The sequence below is a fragment of the Triturus cristatus genome, chromosome 2_2 (assembly GCF_964204655.1).
Source record: "Triturus cristatus chromosome 2_2, aTriCri1.1, whole genome shotgun sequence".
Classification (NCBI taxonomy): domain Eukaryota; kingdom Metazoa; phylum Chordata; class Amphibia; order Caudata; family Salamandridae; genus Triturus; species Triturus cristatus.
Window position 1 is genome coordinate 677,549,876 of NC_140582.1, and position 21,292 is coordinate 677,571,167.

The following is a 21,292-nucleotide window of genomic DNA, read 5'->3' on the forward strand; positions in this document are numbered from 1 at the left end:
CCTCTCTTTCACTACCTCTCTTGCACTATGTACTGAAGATGACTCAAGTCATCCTAGTGTTACTAGATTAGACAAGGAGAGTGGGATCCCCCAAACCTCTGGGCATGAGCATCTATCCTCCGATCAGACTTATGCTTCAGGAGGTTCTTCTATCACAGCTGCAGGGTTCTACACCTGGGCCTCACAATCTATACCAAGAAGTCTTATTATTTGTTTTGTTTTTGGCCCAGCAATGTCTTGCAGTGAACACTAATAAACTCTATTTGTCCACTCCTTTTGGTTTTTCAGTGTTTGCTTCTGTTGGAACCTGCACTTTCTGGTTGACTGAAGGGATGCCCCCAGCCAGGTATAACCTACTGCTCGTGTCCATGGCGGGTGATTACACTCGCTGTTTAACCTGTGCTCACCCTTGGATAGCTTGGCACTGAGCATTCAGGCTTATTCTTCAAAGCCAATGTGTAAAGCAAAGGCACAGTAGTCACCTCTGATAAATACACTGAGCGTCGCTAAAGAGACTTCACACAGGATGTATGTAAATTATATTTATATTCAGCACACATATTCAGTCATAACATGAACATCATATATTTTTGGGGCATAAAACACTTTTGGAAATATTACTAACTACTAGGCCCACTCGTATTGTTATGATATCAATAGTATGCACACTGTGGACAATTTCTAATCTAATCTCCCAGAGAGAGAGAGAGCACCCTTATGCGGTGTGACACACTGTCCACCCCAAGCCCATCCTAGCAATTCTGACAATACAATACCACACAGTTTTAGGCTACGCCCGGGTCACGTAGATATAAAAAAATATGTACGTACACAAAATTAGAACACTTTTTATCAATACCGTGAGCCGGAGCAACCCAATGTCAAATGTATTGTGCTTTTCACTCAAAAATCGGCGTATAAGGCAGTACCGCTGGCCAGTGTCGTGAATCACAGGCGGTCCGCAGACTCACTCCCACACACTCCGCACCACTACACGATGCAACAGGTATCAGCCCAGTCCATGCAGAACTTTCTTGCACAGATACGCACTCAGCACCCTAATGCAGTGCTACTGATACCCAGCAAGTCAATGGATAACACCCTGCAGACTTTGTGGCCCCAGCCTTCTATACCCCGGAATGGAAGATATAACCAACCCCTCCTCGCGGATACTAGCTGCACGTGGCCGAAGTCGCACTTAGACTAGGCAAAAGACACAAAATTGATGGACGGAATGCAGAACAAATTAAAACATTCACCCCCAGTCAAGAGATCTGGGTTAAATCCATCAGTCTTGACCCTGTACCTCATGGGAACAGTCCAGCCCGAATTGCCAAGCCAGGTCCTCCCTGGACCGGAAACAAGCATCCTAGGACCGGTTTCGGGGTTTCACCCCTCTTCAGCCAGGATAACTTGATTCCAGTGGCACAGTGAGCCCAGGACCCACATCTGGGCATACCTGGTGCACTTAGGGCGAGAAAGCAAATGACACAAAATTGATGGACGGAATGCAGAACAAATCAAAACATTCACCCCCCAGTAACGAGATCTGGGTTAAATCCATCATTCTTTTGCTCACCATGCCACCCCAGTTTAGACCTGGCCATATGCAAATCAGTCTTGACCCTGTACCTCATGGGAACAGTCCAGCCCGAATTGCCAAGCCAGGTCCTCCCTGGACCGGAAACAAGCATCCTAGGACCGGTTTCGGGGTTTCACCCCTCTTCAGCCAGGATAACTTGATTCCAGTGGCACAGTGAGCCCAGGACCCACATCTGGGCATACGTGGCACACTTTGGGCGAGAAAGCAAAAGACACATAGAGTGGGTCCTTGGGAAGCAGGTGGGAATATGTAGCATGTTTTAGTTAGGAGGTAGACGTAAGCAAGGGGAGTTTAGCAGCCACTTGGGAAGTTCACAGACAGGTCTCAAAACACAATGGAGTCACACAGTCTCTTGACCCGCTTCCGAACTGTCTTGGAAGTATTCCTTCAACCCAGTCGATCTTTCTCACTACTACCTGGCGCAAATATATCTCCAGGAGAAGCCAGGTGTGGAGAGGGTAGTTGGTCCACCACGATGAGCGTCAAAGGGGAACAACAGATGAATGGGGGGTAACACAGGGAAGCCTCTCTGTAGGAGGAGGCACCGTGTCCGGTGCACGTTGATTAGGGTCGTGCCCGGGTAATCCAGGCACAGCGTCTGGTGCGCGTTGGTATGGGTTGCACCAGACACTTCAGGTCCCAAACACGAAGAGTTGCAAAATCTGTACCTCCTGGGAATTGTGTCACAATGACCAGTGCACGATGAGATGGGTTGCACCAGGCAAGTCTGGTCACACACACAAAGAGTTGCAATCTCATACCTCCCTGGAAATTAGGCACATGTCCAATGCACGATGATATAGGTTGCACCAGTCCAGTCACATACACAGGTGCATGTTCAGTATAGCCACATGAGGTAGAATGAGGCACTACTACGGGTACAGCCCCACTTCGAGGGTCAACTGTATGAATTGGACACTGCACGCAGTGAGCATGCAGTTGTCGTGTCGCACAAGAGACATGTGGCATGATTGACGAAATGGGCCACGCAGGATTCCCTCAACCAGGGAATCCGCTCACCACCAACTAAAAGCTTATGAGTGTTCAGGTCCCTGCGTTACAGGAACCACACGCCTTAGATGCAGGCAAGATTTCTGAGCTCTGCACTAGACCATCTGATCTCTAGGCAGAAGTCTTAGTTCCACTCTCATACCGTGCTGACAGTTGAGATTCAGTAGCCGATGTGGACACTTGAGAGGGCGCCGCTCTCCAGATGGAACAGGTAGATGGTGTAGGTCACTCGTGGAAATCTATGATGTCCCTGAGATCTCTGGGATAACCGGAGGCCCAGAGATTGGCCCTTGGAGGGCACACTTTAGCAGGTCTTTGGCCCAGGCCAGCCACTATTCATAAATGGCACGCGGTCACCTTAATGGGCAGTTATCCTCCATGTGCACAACAGAGTCCTCTGGCAATGTGCACCACATGGTCTGGGTTCCCTGATCCAGCGTCCCCACAAGCATATCTCACCCTTTGCTGAAGGATGGCATCAGTAGTTATACTTTTGTGTGTCTTTGCAGTCAGGGGTAGTTTATGGGGTTTCCCTTTGAACCACAGATGTCTCCCCTAAATTGGAGGACTGTCTTCCATGGACTCATGGAATGCAGATCCTAATCTGTAGTGGGGCCATGATCGAGTGCCTAGAGGCTAAATGTCAAAACTTCTATCCCATCTGGCCCTCAAATAGCTGAGGTCATTGTCGTGGGATGCCCATGGTTTCTGGCCGTCGCTTGGGGAATGCACAGATTTGCTCCCCCGACCCCGGCTGTCCACCGGAACCAGGCCCTTCAGCACCCGAGACTCCTAGAGCATAGAAATGTCCATAGTCTATCAGTGGCATTTCTAAGCTAGTTATGCTAAAAGCCCCTTTGCCAATGGAAAGGGTTTGGCATGGTGAATCCATTGATAGGAGACATTATGAGGTTGCTCTACTGTAGTCCACCATTGAATTCTGAAGTAACATCAACCACTTCCCCATGTTACTGTATGGGAAGAGCAAACCTCATAGGTAGTGAAAACACACACATGTATTCCTCATGACCTGGGCGCACGTGCTCTAGTGCGCACACATACCTGCGATGGCAGGTTGGACACATAGTCCCCAGCACCAGGGGTGCAAGTGCGCTCGCCCAAGTCTGCAACAGCAAACTGGACACAGGTTTAACTAATGCAAGTGTCAGTGTGCACGCACAAGCCTGCGATGGCAGGCTACACATTTAGTCAGGGGCACCATAAGTGCGGTGCGCACATACAGTGGTCCGCAATGGCAGGCGGCTCATGAGTTTAATCATGATAGATACCAGTGCGCGCACAACAGTCTGCAATGGCAGACTAGCCCATGTTTCAGAACATCGATTCGGCACCATTTCTCAACATGGGTAGGAAGGGCGTGCGCACTTTCATACTGTATTTACTGTGAGAAAGTGTCCAGAGGCCAAATACACAAGAGAATCAGCAAAACTCAGAAAAAGCTAAAAGTTTAGGGAAACTCTACGCGACGAGTATCGGGTCCAACAGTCATCCCAGAAAGCCTTGTTCAAATCAACCTGTTGTGCTGAAATTCCTAAAAGGTTCAACGCACGTTACCCCCTAAAGCCTTTGTAATGCCACAGTGGGATATCAATTAGGTCCTGACTTCCTGTCAGAGAGGTAATGAGCAGCTGTTCTTTGGTTCCCATGAGGTAAGGCAGCGTTCCTTGTTGCAATTACTTCAATCATTGTGTGAGTGAGGTTCAGGTTCTCTCATTGCAGGTGCCCTACACCACCTTTTTCCCCAGACAAACTGACGTGGGCGTCCATTCACAAGTTCATAAAGCACTGCAGCCAGGTACTTGGGGAAGCACATTTTGCCTATTTGTCCTGCAGGACCTTTTGATTGGATTGCCATTTCACAGAGCTTCCAACTTGGGAGGTATTGCTTTGGTATCTATTTTAAAGATGGTGAATCTGTGGTCAGAAGAACAAGTATTTACCTTTCTTAATACTCTGTCTGGTGAAAACTCGAACTGCAGATTCCTGACTGTCCTCCTGCTTCCCTGTTCTTTTGAATGTTCTTATCTGATAGAGACATCTAGCCGCAGATTCCTTAACTTAGAATATCCCCAGGCGTGAGACTGGATACGGAAATTTTTTGCTGCAGCACCTCTACGCGCCGGGGGACGGCGCCACATGACCCAGCCCTGACGTCGTCCACGTACCGGACGTCAGCGAGGTCATATAAGTCCCTTCCGACGTGCTGACGTCAGTTTCCTTCTGTTCCGTGTGCAGTGCGGATCCAGAGTGAGCTCCTCTGGCCTGTTTTCAGGCCTTTTTTTCAACGCTTCGCTTCGGAAACAATGCGCGATGCCTTCGGGCTTTAAATCTTGTAATTCCTGTTCGCGGCAAATGTCCGCAACGGACCCGCATCTTATTTGTATGTGGTGTCTGGGTGAGCGCCATGACTCCACAGACTGTGAAGCCTGCCAACATCTGAAACCGAAGTCTCGGCGGGAGTGCCGTATAAAGCTTCTCTCGGCACGGCTGTTCCGGATGGAGTCGTCTTGCCCCCAGCCTCGTCATCGACTGCAGGTCCCTCTTCTCTATGGTTTTGCCGTTGATCGCCCTCTGGGGTCCGGGGCCATCGTTCTCCACTTGGTAATTCAAGGCGCTTGTCGCCTAGATCATCGACCTCACCTTCTTCTGTTGTCAGGGCCACTGGTTCCTGGGACTTTCCATACGTGCGCTCCCCATGGTCGCCCCCCCTCTATCTGCCCTTTCCAGGTGTGGGGGCGACTCTGGCCCAAATGGAGGCCTATGCTACGGCTTTGCAGGCCTCCTGGGGTGTCCTCGGGACCTCCGCTTCTTGTGGGGTCTCCAACGGACTCGCCGGCGGGTTCGCACCCGGCGCCAATTGAGCCCTTGCCTCCCAGGAACGTTGGAGATGTGGTGGTGTTAGGGCGCGGCCCGGTTGTGTCCCCCCTCTATGCTCCACATGGACTCGTTGGGGTGCGGCCCGGCTGCGTCCCCCTCTTCAACCCACGGCGCCTCTGCCACGCCGCATAGCCCACGGGGCTCCCAGTGGTGCCGCAGGTGGTTGCCGGTGCTCATAGCCCTGACTTGAGCACACCCCAGCCGTCCGGGCAGGCGGTCGCCTGACCGGAGCGGAGGTCGGCGCCGGAGGCTTAACTCCTCGGCTCCGCCTCTGCTCCTTTCTCCGGAATCATAGCCTGTTCTGGATGAGGAGGAGCCGGCGCCGGGGTGGCGTCGGGAGATTGCCTCGCCGGCCCCGGCACCCTCTCCTTCTTCAGAGGAGGAGCTTGTCATAGTTTCTGCGCCGGACGGCGCTGACTCGACGCCGGATGCTGCCGAGACGGCGTCTGACAAGGCACAATCGGCGCCGGCACGTGCCGTTTCGGCACCGTGTTGACGCCGAGTTCTGGACTCTTCTATAGAGGCCTCCATAGAGAGTTCGGCACCGCCTTCCCGCCATCACCGGAACTAGTGTTACCAGTGCCCCCCTTGGAATTTGTGGAGCCTCCTCAGGAGCTCCCAGATCCGGCAGGCTATTTGCCTCCCCAGGAGCCCGTCAGGCTACTCACTCTTCCATGGGGCTTCCTTCCGTGGTGCATTGGGTGGGTCAGCTTTCAACCCTCCCCCACTGATGAGCTGTTTTCCCCTCCACGGAAGGCTACCGAGGCTGGTGCAGCTCTTTGGCCACCCGCATTTTAAATATGCAACCCCCTCTACCCCATTGACTGTGGACCCCTTGCTTGAGGTCCTTCACCGTGGGTCTGGAAATATGGAGCCGTTTTTGCCTTTTGAGGCTTCCCTTTATGATGCCCTCTTGGGTACCTGGGTCTGACCTGCTTCAGGTGACCCGGTGGCTCGTTCAGTTTTGCACCACCACCGTCCAGCTCAACATGATCCGGTCTGTCTTTTTGTGCACCCTGATGCGCAGGGGTTTGTGTTGCAGACTGCCTTTCCTTCTCTGCCCCCTCTAACGCCTCCTCCCTCTCTGGAGTCCAGGTGGCTTGAATCATGGGATAGGAACGTCTTTGCATCCACTTGTGCTGCCCTACGGTCCTTAAATACAGTGTGTGTTTTGGCTCGGGCTACCTCTGCCCTGTGGGACTCTGCAGAGTCTTTGCATACTGCCACCTCTGAAGGTGCTCGCGTTGATCTCCTTCGCCTCATCCGGGATGGCCGCGACCTTGCCGAATTCACAATCCGTTCAGCCTTAGATACTGCGGATTCTTTGGGCCGAGCCATGGCGAGTTCTGTTGCCTTAAGGCATCAGGCTTGGTTGCGAGATAGCGTCTTCCCTGAAAATATCCGGGAGCGACTGGTTGACTTGCCCTTTGATGGGGTTTTGCTGTTTGATGCTCACGCCGAGTCTGCGGTTCACCGGCTCCTGGCGGGCTTTCGTCCTCTCACTTAGGCCATATATAGCCTGTCTTCTATCCGTTTAATATTGGCAGTCTTCTTTTTTCTGTGGTCAAGGGTGTTTACCCTTTTATTGGCATCCCATGGATGCGTTTTTGCTTTTGGCTGCCTGTTGGCCTTCTGTGGCAGTGTTCCACGTGTGTCCTCTGACTGTGGTATTCAGCCGGTGGCTCAGCTCGGTAATGTCATTACGGCTCGGAGCTCAGTTCACGGGTTTGGTTTCTTACTGGGTTCTTTTGGCCTGGTCTTCTGCCCTAAGAGGTGTCCCCCGTTGTTTGGGGTATGCATACTCCATGTGGGGTACTTGTACGCTATTATATAGCCTTGCTTATCTTGCCTAGTCTGGAGATCATGTGGGCTCCATGCGTCCCTTGGTGGTCCGTTGTATGGTGTTCTATGTTTTCCCTGGTGCCATCTGCTTTCGCCATGGTCATCCACCTCCTTTGGCGGTTTCATGGTCTCCTCTTCCAAAACAGCTCCTACCTGCCCTTACTGTTCTAGGTATGGCCGGTATATACATGTTCATGCTCCTGCCTCGTTCTATCTCTACATAATTGTATAATATACATTTATGTCTACATGCCGGTTGCCTTGGCATCCTCTTCCTACGTCGCCACCGCTTGTCGAGGATGCGAGATCTGGACCCATATCTCCATGTGTGGGGGGGGCTTTTCTGAGTTGTTGCAAGTTGCCCATAGGTTCCTCCTCGCTTCCGCTTACTGGGGTGAATTCCCAAATTGACATATGTTCCCTTTTTGATCGACACTGTACGTGTCTTTCTGGAGTGTTGGTCTTGGATTCTGAGACTTTTTCGACCATTCGTTAACTTGGTGTTTTTGGCCTCTTCCTTCGGATATGCCTACTCTTGTTAAATCTACGCCTGCGGGACAGTTCTTTTGATGGCAGTTGTCATTACTAACTGTCTACAAGTCTATATTGTGGGTTGTTTCTCACTTTGCCCTCATGCTACCCGGTCGGGCACTCTTCTGTTCCTGTGTAAGCCACTTTAAGGTCTCTATGGCTGTTTGCCGGCGAAATATTCTACCTGCCTCAGCGGGTTGGGGATTGGTGCTATTGCCCCTCATTACCCTTTTAGGGTTGGGTGTGCGCTTGGCGTGCTTCTTGTCCTGTGGGCTATTCCCAAAGCATTGCTCAGGTTCTGGCTCTTGCCTTTGGGCTCTTGCCACCGGCTCCTTCGGCTTCCTTCTGTAGGCTAGTCTGCTTGGCTCTGGTTGCATCTCTTCAAGTTCTTTTCCAGTTTGGGTCAATGCACTCATCGTGTGCCATTTCGCGGAGAGTGATCTTTCTTCCTCTCTCTCCTTCCTTGGTCTGGTATAGGGCTCATGCTGTTTTACCTGTCATTCTTTATACGGGTATGGTGTGGCGCCATTCTGGCATGTTTTAGGATCTCTTCTATCCTGTGACTTCTGCTCTTCGAGCTGCTGGGGTTGCTGTCGGGCTGTTCTGTCACAGCTTTCCCTCCTTATCCGTCACTCTGTTGTCAGATCAGATGCTTGGCGATTTCTGTTGTCCTGTCGCAGACCCGCCTCCCTTTGGAGTATGGCTGTGGTATCTATTCTAAGTTAAGGAATCTGCGGCTAGATGTCTCTATCAGATGTACGAGTTACTTACCTTCAGTAATGATGTATATGGTAGAGACGTTGTCTAGCCGCAGATTCCTTAACGCCCGCCCAGCCTCCCCGTTCTGTGAAGACCTTGTCTAGTGGTGTTCTCCACTAGCCTCTTCAGTTGCCATTGGGTTATATCTCAAAGGGGTTCAGATCGGTGCACTCCCCTGGGTGCTTTCATATACGGTTCACTTCTGCTGAGGGGCTTCTTTTCTGTTATATGGTGCCTTTGATTCACGAGGAGATTCGTTTTCCTCTCCAGTTCTCTTCCCTTCTGTCTGCTCTACTACCTCGGGGTCCTGGTCTCCTCGTGGACATCCTCTTTGAGGGTCGGTTGTGCTCTGTTTTCTACCTCTGTTTTTAAGAGGGGAAAGACCAGTCTTCTCATTCTTTCCTACAGTGGACTGTTCTTTCTGTGTTCCGTTCTTAGTGGATGGCACAGTCCCACATGGCACTATTAGTCTATTTCTGTCTGTTGAGATGTTCTTCCCTTGTTGCACTCGGGAAGGGGCCTCCGCTTAGCTTGCGAGGCTTTTTCTCTCAGCTTCCGCTTATATGTGTAGGCAATGTCTATTCTGTCTTTAGGATGGTGTCTTCCACCATCCTCCTCCTTTTTTCACGGATTTTTCATCCCTCGCACACGGTTCCCATACTTTCACAGTTTTTGGTTGGTGGCTCCGCGTTGTGCCGCGGAAAAGTTTCTCTGAAGAAAACTGACGTCAGCTCGCCGGGAGGGACTTATAGGACCTCGCTGACGTCACGTACGTGGACGACGTCAGGGCGGGGTCGTGTGGCGCCGTCCCCCGGCGCGCAGAGGTGCTGCTACAAAAATTTCCGGATCCAGTCTCACGCCTGACGATATTCTAAGTTAAGGAATCTGCTGCTAGACAACGTCTCCACCAGATACAATGTTACCGAAGGTAAGTGACTCGTACTTTTCCATCATAAAAAACTCAGAAGATGGAGATCTGCACACTGGTACTCAGTGTTTTTTGGGCTTTGTATCCGACATCAGTGCACAAGGGGGGGGCAGCTCGGTTTTTCCATTTTCAAATGGAACAAAGTCAGCATGGAGCTGCACAACGCCACCTACCAATACGTGGGATCACTGCAGTGTGAAAATTTCAGGATCCAATCTGGCGGCTGAAAGTATTCTAATAGAGAGGAATCTGTAGTTAGATAGAAAGTCCACAACAAAGAGCATCACTGAAGGTAAGCAACTTGTTTGTCTGAGCCCCCTCCACAGACTCTCCACCTGGGGGGTACTCCTTTAGTGAAAAATCTGCAGTAAGAGCTATCCAAAGATATGTTATTTACCTTTTGGTAATGTTTTTTTCTGACGGATACTTAACCCCTTCGCTGCTAGGCCTTTTCCCCTCCTGTGCTAAGCCTTTTTTGGCTATATGGGGTAGTTTGCACTTAGGCCCCTGTAACTTTTTGACCAAATAAGGTATCCACACCAAAGTTGCGTCCTTTTCTTTCAACATCATGGGGATTCTAAAGGTACCCAGGGTTTGAGGATTTCCCTGGAGGGGACCCAGAAATTAGCCAAAATACAGCTACATTCTGGGTTTTTTGGGAACAATGGGGAAAAAAGGGCTACAGATGAAATTGACTGTTTTTTTCCCCTGCAAATGGTATCAAAAAGGGGTTGTGGTGCTGAAAAAAACATCTTGCCAGCTTTCAGGGACAAGCAGACTTTTGTCAGAAAACCAACATTATTTACACTGTTTTGGCATTTTTCTAAGACATAGCCTATTTTTGCTATTTGTTGTGCTTTCAACCTCCTTCAGTTACTGGTAGAAATGAGTATGAAGGTAATAATGGATTCTGGAAAGCTATACATTTTAGAAAAGTAGACAAAATTCTGAATTCAGCCAGGGGTCATTTGTGTAGATCCTTCAATGTTTCTTTATAGAAACTATAAGTTGAATATAGGAAAAATTGAAAATTAGTTGAAAAAAAACAGCCATTTGTGTCAACATTTTCACCTGTAACTTCTTCTAATTAGGACAGCTGTTTGAAAGCAATATACCGTTACATACACTGGACCTTTCTGGTTGTAGGGATATATAGGACTTGTAGGTTCACTAAGGACCCGACGAACCCAGAGCCAATAACTGAGCAGCGTCTTGCAATGGTTTTATATTATGTACCGGGTATATAGCAATTAATTTTGGAAAATATATACCTGGAAAATCGGTCTGAGAGACACCTATGTATTTCTGCAATTAGAACAAAATATAGAGTTTAGAAACAGCAGGTATTTGCACATTTCCGAAATTGTGAGTACCCATACAGGCATGAAAATTATAGGTCATTTTTCAAAATGACTTCTTTTTTACACATTGTCCTATCACAAAACAACCTGGTTTTGCAAGGGGGGTCACCTGGGTTTTTGGCCCCAGGCTCGGCGGCCATCTAAGGAAACCTACCAAACCCACACATTTCTGTAAACTAGACACCAGGGAGTTCAGCAAGGTATGCCTTGCGTGGGTCCACCAACATTTCCCTGACCGACATTTCCTGCAAACCTCAAATGTTATTGGAAAAAATGTATTTTTTCTCACATTCCTGTGTGGGGAAGTTGTAGGATCACCGGGCTGACACAAATTTCCTACCACCCAGCGTTCCCCCCAGTTCTCCCGATAAAAATGGTACGTCACTTGTGTGGGTTGGCATAGTGGCTGCAACAGGAAATGGCCAAATCGTACTGTGAGGACTCCAAATAAAACTACCTGGTTTTGGGGGGGAGGGCACCTGGTTCTTTGGCCCCGGGCTAGCCACCATCTAGGGAAACCTACCAAACCCACACATTTCTGAAAACTAGACACCCTGGGGAGACCAATGAGGTATGGCTTGCGTGGATCCGCAAACGTTTCTCTACCCAGAATCCCCTGTAAACCTCAAATTTAGCTGAAAAAAACACATTTTCCACATTTTGTGTGGAATCACCATGCCGGCACAAATGTCCTACCCCACAGCGTTCTTTTTAGTGTTCCGAGTAAAATAATACTTCACTTGTGTGGGTGTCCAATGCAGAATTGGCTAAAAATTTATTTTTTTAAAAATGTAGCGCTTAGAATTCTCGGTGCTATACCCTTATTCCCTATGTTTTGGGCTCTTCCCAGTCACAGGCCCTTGCCCTACCCCCACAAGTGAGGTATCATTTTACGCGGTAGACTGAGGGGAACGCTGTGGGGTAGGATATTTCTGCCGGCACGGTGATTCCACCCAAAAATGTGGAATATGTGTTTTTTTCACCTTAATTTGAGGTTTGCAGGGCATTCTGGGTAGGAAAAGGTTGGGGCATCAAAACTCAAGCGATACCTTGCTGGACTCCCCCAGATGTCTAGTTTTCATAAATGTGTGGGTTTGGTAGTTTCCCAAGATGGCCGCCGAGCCCGGGGCCAAAAACCCAGGTGACCCCCCTTGCAAAAGCAGGTTGTTTTGTGATAGGTCATTTTTATGTCTCCTCAATATGTTTTAGGCCCTTGCCTGTCGCGGGTACTTGACCCAGCCACGTGAGTGACATATCATTTTTATTAGGAGACCTGGGGGAACGCTCGGTGGTAGGGAATTTGTGGATCCACGTAAATTCCAGAACTTTCCACCACAGAAATTAGAGAAAAAAATAGAACATTTCAGCTAAATTTGAGGTTTGCAGGGCATTCTGGGTAGGAAAATGTTGGGGGATCCACGCAAGCCATTCCTCGCTGTACTCCCCCGGGTGTCTAGTTTTCAGAAATGTGTGGGTTTGGTAGTTTCCCAAAGTGTCCGCTGATCCCAGGGCCAAAATCTCATGAAACCCCCCCCCCTTGCAAAACCAGGTTGTTTTGTGATAGGTCATTTTGATTTCTCCTCAATACGTTTTGGGCCCTTGCCTGTTGTGCGTACTTGACCCACCCACGCGAGTGAGGTATCATTTTTATCGGGCGACCTGGGGGAACGCTGGATGATAGGAAATTTGTGGATACACGTAGATTCCAGAACTTTACCACACAGAAATTTGAGAAAAAAGTGATTCTTTTCAGCGAAATTCGTTGGGGGATCCATGCAAGCCATGCTGGGTGTCTAGTTTTCAGAAATGTGTGGGTTTGGTAGTTTTCAAAGATGGCCGCCGATTATATTAAAACAGAAAAAAACAATCCCTGGAGCTTAGTGGGCTTTCTGCCCCCCCGTGGGGGGGGGGGGGCAGATCAGGGGCTATTGCCCCATCTGCCTCCTGGGGTGGCAGAAAGTCTTTTGTTTTCGTTGGGGGGTAGGGTGGGGGCAGAAAGACTGACATTTTGTGGGGGGAGGGGTGGGGGCATTGGCAAGCCAATTTTGGGCAACTCCACCCCTAAATTCATCCTGGGGGGAAAAAACTGGTGTCTAGTGGGCTTTCTGCACCCCCCCCCCCCCCCTCCCCCCGGGGGGCAGATTGGGGCTACTGTCCCGATCTGATCCCCAGGGGGGACAGAAAGCCTGTACCTTTGCGGCAGGGGGACATTTGAGATGCAGCCCCCACCCCTAATTATATATATTTTTTAAATGCCTGGTATCTAGTGGGCTTTCGATTGGGGGCTACTGCCCCCATGTGCCCCCCAAAGTGGCGGCAGAAAGTCTGTACCTTTTGCGGCGGGGGGTGGGGGCATTGGCATGCTCATATTGGGCAGCCCCCACTCCTAATTATAATTTTATTTTTAAATCCCTGGTATGTAGTTGGCTTCCTGCCCTCCCCAGGGGGGCAGATTGGGGGCTACTGCCCCCGGGGGGGGCAGAAAGACTGTCATTTTGTGGCCGGGGGGTGGGGGCATTGGCATGCCCATATTTGGCAGCCCCCACCCCTAATTTTAAAGGGGGCAAAAAACTGGTATCTAGTGGGCTTTCTGCCCCCCCGCCCCCCAACCCGGGGGTCAGATTGGGGTCAGAAAGACTAAATATGCCCAAATTAATATTGGGTGAGCAAAGGCCCTTGCCCAAGGGGCCTCTCCCCCCCTCCCTGGTGCCTAGTGGGTGGACTCCTGCTTGGGGATCGCCCTCCTGGGGCGATCCCCAAGCAGGATCCACTAGGGAGGGGTACCATTGGAAAGGGGAGATTTTCCCCTTTCCAACGATACCTCTATTTACTGTCTACGTGCTCAAGGGGCTGAGATAGCCCCCCTGAGCACATAGAAAGGGAAACTGAAATGCGCCTCTTGGCTCATTTCTGTTTTGGTTTCACTGAAATGATGTCAGCGCGACGTGCGTGCTGATAGTCATATCTGAAAGAAACACGTTAGTTAGATTCCTCACCTTAAAATATCCCCAGGCGAGGAATCTAACTAACTAATGTTTCTTACAGATACATCGTTACCGAAGGTAAGTAACTTGTTCTTCAGGGAAATCAGGGGGGGCCTCGGGAGCTGGGCAAGCTCTTCCCCAGCTCCCAAGGCTCTTAGGGGGCAAAGGGAATCCCTTTGGTGCCCGCACCAGAGGGATTCCCTGGGTCATGGCGGCAGAAGCGCGGGAGCCGTCTGACACACATGGCCACTTATGCGTCGAACAGCTCCCACGCGTACGACACACAGAAAGGGTTAATGTGCGGATTTCTGACTGCCATTCCACCTACCTGTTCTGTGGAGTGACCTCTTTTTAACAACAGTTCAGCACACTGTTACCAACAATTGTTCACAACTTCCATCTGAAAGAGCAGAAAGGGTAAAGACAAGAAACAAATAGTTTCTTACCTGTCGGTGTAGTTTTGCAGCTTGAAGATCTTTCTGGATTCACTATGCTGTGCATTATTCCGCGGTCTGGTGGTTGGGTCCGGAATCGTAGTCTTTCTTTTGTCTTTTTTTTTTTTTTTTGTAGCCCAGGTGGGCGTCGACGTCCCACCATTTGGTATACTTCTCGTGACGTCGGCATGCTTCCTGCGGAAGTCCCACTTTGGGGCGCCATCTTCGGGTTCTTTTTTCCCCCCTTTTTTTTTTTTGGGACCCTAGGCGTTTTTTAGTATTTTCTTTTTCAATGTATGCACTTTCAGTATTCTTTTGTTCTTGTACTCTGTCCTTCCACCTTCCTCTCCTGCCTCATCTTTCTGGCGGAGGTGGGTGGGTTCGCTAGTGAATCCAGAAAGATCTTCAAGCTGCAAAACTACACCGACAGGCAAGAACCTATTCATTTTGCAGCGTGAATCTTTCTGGATTCACTATGCTGTGCATAGACTTTGTAGCGGTTTGTCATCTTTGTGGCGGCTGGGTGGAAGATGAGTGTTAGTCGTAGAATATATGTTGAAGCACCCTTTGCCCTACTTGTGCTTCCTTGTTCATTTGTATATCCACGCAGTAGTGCTTAGTGAACGTATGCACTAAAGCCCATGTTGCCGCCAGGCATATGTCTTGAACGGGTGTGTTTGCCAGAAAGGCAATCGTTGCTCCCTTCTTTCTTGTGGAGTGGGCCCGTGCCCCCTCCGTTAGCTCTTGCCCTGCCTGTTTGTGGCAGAATTGTATCGTTAGTGCGATCCATCGCGCGATGGTGCTTTTCGTTACTGGTCTACCCAGGAAGCTGGTTGCGAAGGACGCAAAAAACTGCTTGGTTTTCCTGTGCTCCTTTGTTCTCTCGATGTAGTGCATCACCGCTCTTCTAGCGTCTAGAGTGTGTATTGCCCTCTCTGCGCTTGTGGCTGGGTTTTGAAAGAAACTAGGTATTTGTATAGTTTGGTTCATATGGAATGCTGACACGACCTTAGGCATGAAGTGTGGGTCAGTCCTCATTGCGACTCGGTCCTTGTGTATTTGGATGTAGGGCTCTTGCAGCGTTAACGCTTGCAGTTCGCTCACTCTGCGCAGCGAGGTTATTGCTACCAGAAAGGCTGTTTTCATTGTCAGCATTTGTAGTGAGGCCTTGTGGATGGGCTCAAAGGGCGCCTTCATAAGTTCCGTCCGGACTATGTTGAGGTTCCATGCCGGCGGCGGAATCCTCTTTGGTGGCGCTATCCTTTTTGCCCCTTCCAGGAATCTCTTTACTACTCGTGATGTAAAGAAACTTTCTCCCGTTTCACCTCGTGTGTAGGCCACAATCGCCGCTAGGTGGACTCTTAGCGAAGACTAACATAGTTTGGCTTTTAGTAGATGCGTGAGGTATCTAAGCACCGTTGATTCCCTTGTCAACTTATTTTGCAGTTTATTTTTTTTGCACCACAGTGTGAACCTCTTCCATTTTTCCCCATAGCATTTCCATGTGGTCGGTCTCCTTGCCTCTCGGAGCACTCGCATAGTGCTTTGAGGTAGCTTAAGGTGTGCGAACTCTATGTATTCAGGAGCCATGCCGCTAGGCAGTGGCTCTCTGGCTCTGGGTGTAGAACTTCTCCGTTCTGCATGGAGAGTAAGTATTTTCTTTTGGTGAACTTGTGTGGTGGCCCCTGTGCCATTTCCACTATTTGCGAGTACCATGTCTGTCTTGCCCACAGTGGTGCCACTAGGATCAGCATCATGTGGCTGGTCCTGCACTTGTTGAGTACCCTGTGTATCAGTGGTATCGGTGGAAAAGCGTAGGCAAATGTTTTTGACCAACTTCTCCATAGGGCATTCCCCTTGGATAGTTTTCCTGGTTGTCTGGATGCGAAGTTTTGGCATTTTGCATTCAGGTGTGTTGCAAACCGGTCTATTGTCGGTGTGACCCACCTCTTGAATAGTTTTTGCGTTTCCTGCCCATTGAGTTCCCACTCGTGGGATGCTGAAGTCTGCCTGCTGAGCCAGTCTGCTTCTACATTGTCCTTCCCCGGTAGGTGTATGGCCAGCAGGTCTATTTTGAGCGTGATGGCCCATCTCCAAATTTCCTGTGCCAGGTTGGACAGGGGGAACGATTGTGGCCCTCCCTGCTTGTTTATGTAGAAGATAGTTGTAGTATTGTCCATTTGTATCAACACCCTTTGGTTGTACAATTTTTTCTGGAAGGCCTTCAGCGCTAGCAGTACGGTCTTTAACTCCAGATAGTTGATGTGTCTGACCGCATCTGCTGGAGTCCACAGACCCCTCACTCTGAGCTTGTTCATATGTGCTCCCCATCCTATCTGGGATGCGTCTGTGGTGATGGTCACTGTTGGGCTTGGTGGTGTTAAGGGCTTCCCTATTGTTATGTTCTCCCTGTTCCACCATGCTATCTTTTCTTGCACTGCGTGCGTTACAACCACTAGATCCTCCCAACTTCCGTCTGCTTGTGACCATTGCTGTTGCAGCCATTCCTGGAATGGTCTCATGTGTAGGCGTACATTGGGAACTAGGTGAATGCATGACGCCATCATCCCCATGATCTTGCTCGCTGTTCTCATTGTCAGAGCTCGCCCCTTCTGGTAGCGGCGCGTCTCCTTCAGCAGGGCAGTGTCCTTTTCTCACTGGGCATCACCGTTCTCTTTACGGTGTTGATTTGCGCCCCCAGGAAGATCTTCACTTGTTCTGGTTCCATTGATGATTTCCCCCAGTGTATTGAGAACCCCAGCTTTGTTAGTGTTCTTGTGACACGCTGTGCGTGTTCCTCGCATTTTATCGCGTGAACTTGCCTTTATTAGCCAGTCGTCGAGGTAAGGATACACGTGAATCCCTTCCCTCCGCAGGTACACTGCAAGGCATTTGGTGAAAACCCTTGGTGCGGACTTTAGACCGAATGCCTAGGTTGTTAATTGGTAGTGATCCTTGTTGATGGTGAACTTTAACAGATTTTTGTGCTGCCTGTTCATTGGGATGTGCAGGTAGGCATCTTTGAGACCCACGGTGGACATGAAGTCTCCGTCTCTCATTTGTGGGAGTAATTCTTGTAGGGATGTCATTTTGAATTTTTGCGTCCTTGCGTACTTGTTTAGGAATCGTAGATCCAGGATGGGTTTTAGTGTTTCGTCCACCTTTGGTACCAGGAAGTAGTTTGAGTACACTCCCTTGTTGCTTTCTTTGAATGGTACTGGTTCTATGGCCTCCTTTTGGAGTAGCTGTAGTGCTTCCTCTACGAGTTGTGCTAGCTCTTGTCCTGAGTGTTCCCTTCTCTTTGGTTTTTTGTGTGGAGGTCTCCTTTCCAACTCTATGCAGTATCCGTACTGTATGATGTTGAGTATCCATTTGTCTGTTATTTTTCTCCACTTTTGGAGGAAAAATCTGAGTCTGCCGCCCACTGGTGTCGCATGCTCGTAGGCGTTTGGTTTGTGTAACCCTCTTTTGTTGGTTCCTTTGTGCTCTACCCTTGGAGGGGTGTTGTGGGTGAGCACTCTCCTCCGTGTGAAGTCACTTTGAGGCGGGTTGGTCTCCCCCTCTTCTTCTTTGGCCTCGTCAGTTTCCCCTACTGCGAAAGGACTGGCCCAGAGGCTGGTACTGCCAGTTCTGTTTCTGCTGCCCCTGTTGCCCGTGACCCTCGCCTTGCTGGCCTTGCTGGAATGTTTGATGTGACGTTCCCGGCTGGTTTCCTCCCCTTCCGTAAGGTTTCAGTGTCGGGGTACCTCTTCTCATCCCTCTGAATTGCAGGGCCCCCATGGACCTCGCCGTCTCATTCTCTTTTTTGAGTTGGGTGAGTTTCTCATCGACTGGTGCCCCGAACAGCGTTTCTCCGTTGAAAGGGGTGTTCAGGATGTTGTTCTGTACCTCTTGCTTGAATCCTGAAATTCTGAGCCAGGCCTGTCTCCTTTCAGTGATTCCTATTGCCATCAGTCTGCTTAATGTTTCTGCCCCGTCCAACGCTGTTTTAAGGCATGAATTTGCTATATTCTTCCCCTCTTCCACTAGATGCAAAGCTCTTTGTTGGTATTGCTCGGGGAGATGCTTGAATAGGTCCCCCATTTCGTCCCAATGTTGGTACTGGTGCCTGTTCAGTAGTGCATTGGAGTTTGCCATGTGCCAGTGCATTGCCGCGTTTCTCTCTATTTTTCTGCCAGTGAGGTCCATCCTTCTGCTCTCCTTTTCAGGAGGTGGTCCAGAGGTTGCCGGAACATTGGACCTTTTTCTGGCTGTAGATGCGATAATGGAGTTTGCTGTGACAGATCCCTTGATGTATGGAGGGTCCTGGGAGGAGTGTTTATATTTTTTCTCTGTTCTGGGTGTGATGGATATGCATGTTGCAGGGTCCTTGAACGCCTCCTTCCCCTGGTTCATGACACTCTGAAGCATGGGGAGGAACTGGCTCCTAGTTTGGATGGGGAGCAGTGTCTCGAGTAAAAAGTCCGCTTACGGTTTTTCCTCCTAGTTTCACGCCAAAAGCTGCAGCCGCGCTCTTTACGACCATGTTGTAAGCCCCAATATCATCTGGCGGCGAAGGCCTCGAATGATAAGTCTCCACAGGCTCTTCTGGATTTTCGGTGTCGAGGTCCTGCCATTCCAGGTCGTGCGTCGTTGACGGCGCCGAGCCGTAGTCGATTGCTGTTCCTCCTCTTCTTCTCCCTCATAGTAGAGATCATCTTCCTCTTCTTCGAGAGTTTTCGACAGCTCTTCGGCGTCGAACCCGTCCTGCTCTTCGACCTCGACGATAACCGTCGGTGGTTTCGTTGGGATTGTGAATTTCTTCATCTTCTCGTCGAACTCCTTCTTCCTTTGAAGGATGCTCTCCATCTCCGTCTCGAGCCTTCTCTTTTTCTTCTCCATTTCGGAGGCATGTTCGGCGTCGAGCGCTGGCCTTTTCGACGGAGCTTGCGTCGACGCGACCTTGTCCTTCGTCGCCGAACACCCAACCTCGTGGGCCTGTTTCGACGAACTTTATTTTTCGGGGGCCTTCGGCACCTGGGAGTCCTTCTCAAAGGATCCGCTGGGCCTTTCGTCCTTGGGTCCACTCGCGGTCATCGACATTTTCGGCGCCGGTGTTCCTTTCGAGGACTTAGACTCTGGTTTTCGTGAGTTAGTCTCTGTTTTTCGGGGCCCTTTCGGGGTTTTTGTGCTCGACGTCTCTCCTACCTTGTCAGACGTCTTCTTATCGGCCTCTGCGACCGTGAAGTCATCAGGTCCCTCGGTGACGTTATCTTCATCGTTCGGTGGAGAGGCCCAGGTCGTACAGAGACTGGGCCTTACCCTTGCCTTCCATGTTGTAGTTGGCTCTCCTCTGCCTCTCTCTCACCCTGAGTGTCTTCGGTGTGAAGGCGGAGCAGGCGTTGCAGTCTTTGCTCTCGTGGTCGACTGGCAGGCAAAGGTTGCAGACCGGATGTTGGTCCTTCTGCGGGTATTTGTGGTGGCAGTTACGGCAGAATTTAAAAGGTGTTTTGTCCATTCCTGCGCTCAGTATCCCTGAGTGCGCATTCTCCGTTGGACGTCGAAGATCTCGAGGTTCTCCTCTTTCTTCGTCGTCCCGGCTCGATGTTCTTCCTGTCTGTAGTCTCCTTTAATTTTCCTTCGATGAAACTCGTGCTCTTCTAATTTCTTCGTTAAAAAGCTCTGGAGCTTCTCGGTGACGATCCAGACCCAACGGCGGAAAAAAGAATCTGAAGATGGCGCCCCAAGGTGGGACTTCCGCAGGAAGCATGCCGACGTCACAAGAAGTACACCAAATGGTGGGACGTCGACGCCCACCTGGGCTACAAAAAAAAATTTAAACAAGACAACAATCTTCTGTTAGACTATTCTCCAGAAAGAGCGTTACTGAAGGTAAGTACTTTGTTTTTAATTTTATACAGCGGTATACGCCTCTGAGACTTGGCTGCTGACAGTCACCCATATTTTAAACATAATATCCATGTATAGAGGATCCAGTAATAAATGTGTATATTATTGAAATTCTGAATAAGTTTTTCTAATAGATTTGCTGATGCCTTTCAGAAACCGAAATATACTTTGTTGAAGTTTTGTGTACAAGTTATTGCCTAACTAAATATAAACATTAAAATTAAAACATGTTTTTTTCCCACAGTGGGCTGATCAGCACTTTCCTTTCTGCAATCATGGCAAACGTTGCATCATGAGGACTGTCTTCAAAATTGGTCCCAATAATGGAAAGAACTTTTATGTGTGTCCATTTGGAAAGGATAAGCAATGTCAGTTTTTTCAGTGGGCAGAAAATGGTCCTGGAATGAAAATTGTACCGGGTTGCTAAAGTTTCACTGTAAAAGTGTGATGGGTATATGCTTTAAATTAGTTTTGAACTATCCATTTTTTAAATATTCAGTTAAATACCCAATATGAAAAAAACTAAGAACCTTCAACAATATATTTCTATATGTTGTGATATTTCACTTTTAATCCTTTTAATTTCACACTACAAACTGAATGTTAAACACAATGTTATTGTTGATAGTAGACTTCTGATGTGTAAATCAGTTATATATAAAAATATTTAAAATAAAAATTAAGCATAAACATTAATATAATTTAGGAAATAAAGTTGTATTGCTGTATCACATCTGACATCTGGCTAGTAATAATTATTTAGACGTTTAACAAAGACTCCGTTTTCTCACTGCAAACATTGTAGGAAAAGGAAATTTACTCTTTTGATGCTTTATGTTTTACCCTTGTACAATTTACAAGTTTAAGTACATGTTTAAGCTTCTATCATTATAGGAAATTTAGTTGACTTTATTGAATGAAAGAAGCAAATTGTTTTATTTTCTTGTAGTTTGAATGGGTACACCTTCTACCTTCTCAGGAAAGAAAGAGGCATCACGATTTGGGATATGTGTTTACAGCGTCTAGTGCCTCAAATTTAGTCTGCAGTCATG

At 49.0% G+C, this 21,292-nt stretch overlaps 1 protein-coding gene across 3 annotated transcripts in view; it reads left to right on the top strand.

Moving 5' to 3' along the window:
- Positions 1-20,978, top strand: part of NEIL3 (nei like DNA glycosylase 3) — a 133,806-nt gene extending 112,828 nt beyond the window's left edge. For all 3 annotated transcript variants that reach the window (XM_085641871.1, XM_085641873.1, XM_085641872.1), the window contains one exon: positions 20,485-20,978. In XM_085641871.1, the coding sequence (XP_085497997.1) occupies positions 20,485-20,667 (183 nt within the window). In that variant the 3' untranslated portion in view covers positions 20,668-20,978. The remainder of the gene's footprint in view (positions 1-20,484) is intronic.
- Positions 20,979-21,292: the final 314 nt, after the last annotated feature.